We start from the raw sequence: 10,000 nt of genomic DNA, 5'->3' as shown, positions 1-10,000 counted from the left end.
CGAGGGCACATTCTGAATTATTCCTTCCGACAGCTAAAGAGAATCAAAAGTAAGTTATATGCACTGGAACTAGAAAACTCTTTCTCGACGTTATATATCAAAATGAACATGTACTTAGTTTTATGTCTACAGTTTAGTAGTATGCTGTACGCAAATTACATTCCATTTTAAGAGCCCTTTGCTAAAAAATAAATTCACCGCGACAGCCGTAAAGAGAGGCCGTGTTTGTGTCGTAACGGAAGCCGAGGCAAGAACACCATATTTTCATTGCGGATAGGTTCAAGTAGACTGAAGAAAACAAGGGATCTTAACTAATAGAACGCGCAAAGGAAACAATTAGTAAGGTGCTTGATGTGTATCGTGTGAACGGAAACGAAGGAGCACCAACCACTTGGCATGAAATCGGCTACGCTCCTGAAATAGATCAACACTTGCGCGCAAGAGTGGCATCAAACATAAAATATACGACACTGAGTGTGACTAATTTCATGCAAGCCTGCCGACAAACTCCATTATTCTGTCAGCACATCTCTAGTCTTTTCAAATGTTTGAGGAATACTTTTGCGAGGCACACTTAAAGTAATTTGACTGAAAATCTATCGATCACCATCGATCCGGAGTAATAACCAATCAAAGCATTGAACGAGATGATCACTGTTTTCATTGACCGAGTACCTTGGTTTGTTTTAACTTTAAAATATTTTCCGGAGCGCAGGGTGCTCCTTAGAGATTTTTTTTAATAACTGCGAAAATTTTCATTAGTTTCATAAAAATATCGAACTGTTAAATTTTCACGCTTAAAAATTAACATTTTTTGTTTACTCAAAACAAAACAAGTTCCGTGAAAGGTTTTTTCATGTTTCAGATTTCTGAATTACCATACTTTTCTGCATATAGGCAACAAGTTGTAAAGCACAGCCAAAGTGATCTGTAGCATTTTGCTTGTGAACTCAAGGTTCAGCACTCTGAGACTCGAAGTAGCACTACACCGATCGTGTCACCGTCAGTGATCTATTCGGAAAATTCGTCATGGTATTTAAGAACACAGCGGCTTTCATCGGCATCATTTTTCTCGTGAGTTACGTATTCCCAAGCACAACATTTAACTCATGACATAAGTCTTGACATTGAAGGTTTGCTTATGAAACTTTCAACTGACTTGAAACGATCGTAACCGGAGTGGAAGACGCCAGTAACTGGAAGCAAAATTAATTGTTGCATCTGTGAATTCTGTTTCCTCTGTTCGCTCAAAACGCAAAATCGAGAGTCAAACACATCTAACTAATAGCTCTCTCGTCGGCATTAATATAAGACGTTGGTCAGCTTTAATACATGTGGTACGAGGACAGACTAACAACTTAACGAAAGATTTTTCGTCGAGTGACTTTATTTGAACTCCACTTGAATATTCCATACAGATTAAGGTCTTTTGATTGTTTTGTAACCTCGTGCTAATTAAACAAATATAGAGGGTCTGAATGAAACTGTATTCTATTTTTTAGAATCTTACCATTGCTTCGACAAGTGATCAGGGACAGAAATTCAAGCGAGTTGTTACATCAAGTTGCCAGGTAAGACAAATAAAAAACAATAGATGCACATATACTTCGAAAGAGACTGAAAAACATCTTAATGGTTCATTCGAAAAGATTAATTGTAAAACTGCAATAGGCCATTCTGAAACTTGATAGTTTAACAGTTTTAGAGATAACAATACATCACTACTCCAAGATTTCCTACCACAAAGGAAAAGTAAGAACCCTTTTGGAGATCGAAATTAGATCGAAACATTTGGGGCCTTTCTGAAACTGTTTATCCATTACCGAATTTTTGTCAGTTCTCATTTGAAATGCCAATCGTTTTAATGTAACATAAGATTTTTTTCTGTTCCAGGGAGATAATTGTCCCAAGTCTTCTAACATTACGCCAGTTGTTTTCCGTGCCACATCCTGCCTGGATCACCTTATAAAAGGGGCCTCAAAATGTGGCATCTACCAACTTTATGACATCGCAGGAAACAGCTTCCCAGCTTATTGTGATCTGAAGTCCGAACCTGGTACAGCATGGACCTTGGTCATGTCTTGGAGCACCCAGTATCGCTCATTGCCCGCTTTCCAGTTTACACCATTCAAGATCGACGTTCCAGTGAACGAGAATAGCCACAACTGGAAGCTATACCGTCTGAGTTTAGCTCGAATGAGATCCCTGCAGTATCACTCCACGCACTGGCGAGCAACATGCAGTTACCCAACTCACGGCGTGGATTTCACCGACTACGTTCGCGGAACGTTGAAAAACCTCAACGTCATCGATTTCAGTGGGAATAACATATGCAAGAGAGTGGAATACATCAACATCCGGGGACACATTGGAATCCAGCAAACGGTTCCATTCTGGCAGGGGTCAAAGGTTGGAGAATTTCCTCTACATACCGACAGTTCATATACCACCTGCGAATTTAAGCCGAATTCTGGTTCGGTCTCCTCCGAAGACAACTTCGGGCATTACTACTACATAAACAGCAAGTTTCGCTGCACAGTAGGAGGCGATTCTAGCACGCAGTGGTGGTTCGGAGCTCACCTTTGAACTATCGACTGTCGCATCGGATCGGCAGAGAACGTCACAGTCGTACAACTTGGTTTATAATTAGAACTGTGACTAGAAGATTGCAAAGAATTTAAATTTGACAAATTTAAGAAAGGTTAATAAAGAAGATTAAAACAATTCAAAGATCTTAAATTTCTTTCAACTGAATAGCGCCTGCAAACGAAGACCAAAAAATACCAAGGGGTGAAAGAGAATTGGCAGTCGACAAAAACACATGACCTTGAATGGTGTAACTTGCAAATCTTTCCCTTGGAACAAAGCAAATGTGGACAAAAATAAGATCGATGCAGCACGAGCGGGAAAGTACACGAGCTACGTTACATTCAAATAAGAAAATTTCCAAAGTCAAAAAAGACCAGCTCTGAATCATAGTTAAACTTTTCAAGGCCATGAGCTTCTGTAGTCGGTTAATAGATTACCCGGGGGGGGGGGGGGTACTTTAGGAATTTCTGGGTGGGGATATGCCGCTGGGACCCACGAACCCTGGAACCCTGGAACCCTTAGCCTATACCAGAGCTAGTTCAGCTGAATTTTGCTACCCTATACTAGAGTAAATTCCCACCGATTTCCGTCTAAATACCGATACTTGACAGTTAATAATATCCAAAAGTGTTTCATGGTAGCCATTTATCGATACTGTTGAGGCTGAGTTGCGTAAATTTAAACTTTGCCGACTCGACATTTTTATATTTTGGAGCGGGGATTTCTGGTTTCCTTAGTCTTGATAAAATCTTCAAGCGACTGGTCAGTTTCGTGAAAAATGATACCCTATTCTAGACCCAAACGCTCTGATTTAGATACCCTACGCTAGAGTAAACTGCTTGAAAACCATACCCTTCACAGCGCCACATACCTATATAGCCCATATATGACAGTAACCCCCCCCCCCCCCCCCGGGATATAGTATCATAAAAACGTCGTATCGCTAGGGAATTGGACGAGGGCCCAGTGGTGCAAAGCCTGATTTAGCCAAATAAATTCTGCGTTACTGGAGACTTTTCTTTCAATCAAGAGGGGATTCACTTGTTTCAGTTTATTTACCGATCAAAAACGTTCCACAACTTTTTTAGCCTTTCTTTTTTGAGTGAGACTTTTTTGATTTCCTCCAGCGTGATTATATTTTAAAAAATCGAACGTGGTTCAGCGATGTCTGTACTCTTATCGGCAACGATATTCGTCATCAACATTTTAACCACAATATTCAACACCAAAGAAAATGTTTATTTTAGAGCGTGACCAAGGTCAATAACTTTATGTTTCGTTTCCTTTTTGTTTCCGCTTTTGTTTCGTTTCTCAGAAACGAGACGGAACGTATCTATTTAGACTCAGTGAGTTGTAGTGGCCATTCAAAACAGAGTTTGTAATTGAAAATCTAAACAACTATGTGATGCAAAAACAAACTTTTGAACACTTGAACCTGAAATACCGCAAGTCATAATGTTGACAAGCACAAAAGTGAAGGAAATGCATCATAAATCATCCTCGGAGACCCAGGGGCAGTTAGTAGGGGCGGGAAAAAGTCTAAACGGGCGAGGAAAAAAATCGGGCGAAGAAAAGTCAAGAACGAAAATAGGAGCCCCTGGGATTCTTCTCTTAACCCTCCTTGCCTGTGATTATATTTTTTGTGCCCAATCAGAGTCCAGCTCTTTTCGTGTCCCTTTCGTGACTTCTTATTCGAAGGTGTTCACCGCCAAACTCTTGAGTCAAACAGCACCTTGGTGAACAGGGTCTGTGATTGGTTGATTACATTTTAGGGATTTCTTTTGTTCAAGCTATACCTCGTGAGTGATAAACAATGTAGAAATGCAATGCCAAGAACACCAATAAGTACAGCAAGTGAAAAAGGAGTATGACGTGAAAACGTGTCGGAAACGTAACACGTGTAATAGCTTGTTCTCACACAGTTGCTTCATTTGCCTTCTAAATGTAGTGGAGCACTCCCAGACACTGTGTAGACATGTAGCAAGCATAGCAAGAGTAGCAGCAAGCGTAGCAAGAATGTCAAGTGTAGCACATGTAGTGTAGCAAGTGTAGTACATGTAGCAAGCATATCAAGTGTCGCAAACATATCAAGTGTAGCACATGTAGCGTAACAAACATGTAGCAAATGTAGCAAGCATATCAAGTGTAGCACATGTAGTGTAGGAAACATGTATCAAGCGTAGCAAGCGTAGCAAATGTAGGAAGCCTATCAAGTGTAGCACATGTAGTGTAGCAAACATGTAGCAAGCGTAGCAAATGTAGCAAGCATATCAAGTGTAGCACATGTAGTGTAGCAAACATGTAGCAAATGCAGCAAGCCTATCAAGTGTAGCACATGTAGTGTAGCAAACATGTATCAAGCGTAGCAAGCGTAGCAAATGTAGCAAGCCTATCAAGTGTAGCACATGTAGTGTAGCAAACATGTAGCAAGCGTAGTAAATGTAGCAAGCATATCAAGTGTAGCACATGTAGTGTAGCAAACATGTAGCAAATGTAGCAAGCCTATCAAGTGTAGCACATGTAGTGTAGCAAACATGTAGCAAGCGTAGCAAATGTAGCAAGCCTATCAAGTGTAGCACATGTAGTGTAGCAAACATGTAGCAAATGTAGCAAACATATCAAGTGTAGCACATGTAGTGTAGCAAACATGTAGCAAGCGTAGCAAATGTAGCAAAGGTAGCAAACATATCAAGTGTAGAACATGTAGTGTAGCAAACATGTAGCAAGCGTAGCAAATGTAGCAAAGGTAGCAAGCATATCAGTTGTAGCACATGTAGTGTAGCAAGCGTAGCAATCATAGCAAATGTAGCAAGTGTAGACGTCGTAGCAAGCGTAGCAAGTGTAGCAAATCAAGCTTAGCAAATGTAGGAAGCATACCAAGTGTAGCACATGTAGCAAGCGTAGCAATCGTAGCAAGTGTACACGTCGTAGCAAGCATAGCTAGTGTAGCAAATCAAGCGTAGTTGTTGTGTTCTGTTGTTTCATTGATTGTGTTTCATTGGCCCTGAAGAGCCCGTTTTGGTTTTGGTCAATTAATTAAGCATTGTATTGTTTTGTATTGTTAGTAACGACTGCAATTCAGATCAACGATTCATCTTATTTTTTTTAGCAGCCAATGCATCAAAGGACAGCCACAGCAATACCAGAAGGGCGTCTTACTGCTCAACGTACACATTCCTTTATTTTTGACTTTGTTGATACATTACCGAATGCAATATGGCGGTATATTCATGTCATTAATGTCCAAACTATGTAGTGTTATTCTTGATAAACTCAGCAATGAGAAAGGCAATTAAAAACTTGTCAAACTGCTGCATGTATTTGGAAGGGGCATCTTTTTAGCACCTATATTTCAACAGAATTAATTTCCCTCCCCCATGTAATCCATGTGGGCATTAGCCCTACTAATGGAAGTGAGCCCACACGTTATTTTATTTCCCCACAGTGACAGAGGAAAAAATTCTGAAAAGATCAGGGGAAAGTACTTCAGTTTAAACGGCGACTGAAATGGTCCGTCTGTTAAGAGCTTAGGCAAATATATCTAGTTTGTGCACTACACAGGACCAGGCGTAGCTCACTTGGTTAGTTAGTGCGCGGCTTTTAGAGCAAGAGCTCCCCAGTTCCATCCCCGATGACTACAACGTCTGTTTCTACTTTTTTCTGATCCGTGTAGCTATAGCTTTAAATACCCGTAAAACGGAGCAATGGCAGGGGGAGGAGGGTATGGGGGGCACCAACGTTAAATAAAGTTACTTTATATTTTTATAAGTGAATAAGTGCGAGCAAAGAGATGGATAATCTGTGTAGAAGGATTATGATTGGCGGCGGTAGAATTATCAGGCGCTCTACCATCGTTCTTTGCCAACGCTTGTTCCAAACTTACGACTAGTCCTAGCCAATGCAGCCAGTAAAATTGTACTCCCTTTGGTTGAGTGCAACGCAGAAAAGATAAACTGGAAAGTTACCCTTTTTAAATCCGCTGTTAACAGTTATAATGAACTGTATTAACTAGTCCTTTTTTAAAAAACATCAACCTGTACCTGCCTGTACATTATTTTCTGTCGATATTTTTGTATTGATCTTTTTTCCAATCCTATAAATTTTTAGATAGATTTTCTCTTCCTAATTCAAAATTGTGTGTACCTAATTTGCTTTGAAATAAACTAACTCGGCACCACCTTCAGATACTTCATGGCCTTTTTCTAGGAGTGCAACTTAACAAGATTTAGATATTTTCTTCAGTATTTCTCCGTTCTATTAGATAAAAATTATTGTGGTATTCACCCGCCGTAAGGCCAGTTATTCGGACCAAGCAAGGTCGGAAATTATACACTTAATTATTTTAAATTTTTCTACTGTTTATTACTTAAGTGAAGCTATGATCTTCACAGTTATGAACGCAATTTTTGCAATTGCGTAAAGAAGCCTGAAAAACTCAGAACTTCAACGGGGTTTGAACCCGTGAGCTCGCGAAACCGGTGCGATGCTCTAACCAACTGCGCTATGAAGTCGCTGACGTTGGAAGATGGTCATTTGTGGGGTCTAATGTTCCCATGAGGAATGAATCAACGATGAAATGATATATGAAATGGATTATATATGAACTGCGGATATGAAATCAAGGGGAGCTATGATCCTCGCAGTTATGAACGCAATTTTTGCAATTGCGTTCATAACTGCGAGGATCATAGCTTCACTTGATTTTATATCCGCAGTTCATATATGATCCATTTTATATATCATTTGATCGTTTTATTACTTTCTTTGACGACAAAGGTGGCTGGAGCGTGCTACTCTTGTTCGTTTATGACTGCACTGGTCAACAACTTGCTACCCAGAGTGACAATGGAAGGTTGATTTATACGGATAGACGAAGAGTCGAATTCCCGAGTACATGGAGGAGCGGTCCATTACTCGAGAGTTCCTTCATTTTATCTGGATAGGAAGGTCTTGCAAGGCCCGCTTCACGCTTTGAGAAAATTAAATCTGAATTCCGGATGCAAAAACAAGAAACTTTACAGACTGTGATCAATGGACCCTACCCGGGCGGGGGGGACTCCCATATGGAACAGACGGGGATGCTCGTCGGAATTTTTGAATTTAACCCCTAAAGGAGACCATCTGGGCGTGGCTCAATCTTTTTGTGACCTCTAAAGGAGACCAATCTGGGCGTGGCTTAAGCAAATTTTGACCTTGGCAGCTTAAAATATTGTCGCTTTGCCCTGAACACCCTAAGCGAGACCAAAAACCAAATTTACACCCCTAAGCGAGACGACGAGCATCCCCTTCTGTTTCATATGGGAGTCCCCCCCCCTTCCTTCCCGGGGGACCCTATTCGCGTGGCGGCCATATTGGCCGTAATGGATCTCGTACCCCGAGCCTCGAGTTGAAATGTTTGGGAACCAGTTTCGGTGGGACAAAACAAAAGTTTTCTACCCTTGTTCTTAGGCCTTCTTAGCTTGATTAAGAAAATAACACAAACAGCGGTGATAAACATTGTATTCCAACTTGTTTCAGCTATTGCTCCTCATTATGTCAAGACACGTACTGCTGCAGATCATTTTTCTCAGTCGAGTTGGCAACTGCCATGCCACTTAAGATCTCGTTCTCCTCTACAATATAGCTTGCCTTCGTTACGTAGGGTATACAAGGGTTTATAGGATTCTTACTTACAATATTCATTACACTATAATAAGTAATAAATAAGGTCCGTACCCAGGCGCTGGCATAAAAGACACGCCAGATAAAAAATTCACGCCAAGTAAAAATAACCTCGCGCCACTGACACAAATAAAAACAAGAGTCACGGCTAAAGTTAAAAAGTCTCGCCAGAAAAAATAACAAGTATACACACACGCGGGTGGCATTATACAGAGTGAAATCTATGAAGTGACACTCTCAGGGGTCGATGGGTTAAATTATTTAAGATTTACCTTTTTCTGATAAAAGCCAACATGGTCAGTATTTGCATGAAGGGCTAATCAAATCGATGATAAAAAATATATGATTTTCCCTCAATCATGCTAACTATTGTAGGTCGTATAAAAACATCACATTCAAATCTACCATTCCACTTTCTGAGCAAGCATAAACTAACAAAATTACTTTCTTATAGGTACTGTGAGTCATGCAAAGCCAAAGGAAAAAAAAGGAATTAGTTTGTTTAGACAGACCATTTGGTCACATGGCCAATAACTAATAACTTTCAGCTGGAACTGTATGCATTTTGGAAATCAAACCAAAGCCCACATACAAATTTTCAAATAATTATACAACTAAGCGTTGAAATTTTATGAACATTTTTAAAGTCTCTACAATTCAGTATCTTCACTTAAAAGCAAATTGGATTCTTAACCTTTAAGAGAGAATAAGCATAATTTAGGATAAATTAACAGTGTTGGAAATTTTCCGATCTGCAAACTGCAGGGGAACATTTCACAGTGAAACTATATTTGTGACTATACCGGTGGTTTAGTCTGTTTGTGATGCAGGCTAACTAGATTTAGGCTTTTATGCAAAGCACTTTTAAAGCATGATTGGAGGCCAGAGTATTTCTTCCATACAAATCCTTCCAGCATGTATAACATCTTCAGCTAATTAAACTACATGGCTATGATATTTTGCAAGGTTGCATACTTTAAGTCAATATTTTAAATTATATAATTATTTGCTGGCCTATTGGAGGTGACAGGCAGTACGTAGAATACACTGGCTGCTCTGGTCATCCAAATTGATCAAGCAATGAATCAAAATGAAGGTTTATAACAGACTTCTAATCAGGAAATGTACTTGAATGTTTAACAGTGCTTACAGGGTGAAAAATGAAAATAGTCTTTAGATCTTTAGTCTTTAGTTCAATCTTTTAAGTGTACCGAAAAGTAAAAGCTACTGTACTTGATTTTATCTAGTCCTTTCGTGGGTATCATAAAAAAAAATGGCACGTGGTGATAATAATGTTAACTTGATAAGTGTGAAAGAGTATTTTCCAAATGACAGAGAGGTATGAGATGATCATTTCAACAACAATGACTACCATTCCCTTCAAGATGCAATACTTAGCAATTATTGAATGAGGCTGAGTAGGATATGAAGAATTCTGAAGGTCAAGGAGGGTGTTATCCACCAAGGCCGAAGGCCGAGGTGGATAACATCCTCCGAGATCTGCAGAATTCTTCATATTCTACGAAAGCCGAATTCAATAATTGCTTTATTATTCATTCAAAATATTTTCTTCGCTTAAACTTCTAAACCTACTCGCAGCCATCGGTTCAATAATTTGCAGCGGGCTGCACTTTTGACGTCATTAATTCAATATGACGAAGTTTCTTTCCAAATTTGGTGAACAGCAGCTGGTTATGGTGAATTATGTGTGTGGTTTTAACCAATCAGAAACGGGGAAATATTTTGAATG

At 39.7% G+C, this 10,000-nt stretch overlaps 1 protein-coding gene across 1 annotated transcript; it reads left to right on the top strand.

Moving 5' to 3' along the window:
- Positions 1-936: 936 nt before the first annotated feature.
- LOC137979421 (uncharacterized) lies at positions 937-2,724 on the top strand. The gene is made up of 3 exons (XM_068826679.1): positions 937-1,074; positions 1,503-1,571; positions 1,894-2,724. Exons 1-3 carry the CDS (start codon positions 1,030-1,032, stop codon positions 2,584-2,586), a joined length of 807 nt encoding a protein of 268 aa, XP_068682780.1. The 5' UTR covers positions 937-1,029; the 3' UTR covers positions 2,587-2,724.
- The last annotated feature ends 7,276 nt before the right edge of the window (positions 2,725-10,000 follow it).

The sequence above is a fragment of the Montipora foliosa genome, chromosome 12, assembly GCF_036669935.1.
Source record: "Montipora foliosa isolate CH-2021 chromosome 12, ASM3666993v2, whole genome shotgun sequence".
NCBI classification, from domain to species: domain Eukaryota; kingdom Metazoa; phylum Cnidaria; class Anthozoa; order Scleractinia; family Acroporidae; genus Montipora; species Montipora foliosa.
The sequence above is the reverse complement of the archived record's forward strand: the minus strand, read 5'-3'. Positions and strand labels throughout refer to the sequence as shown.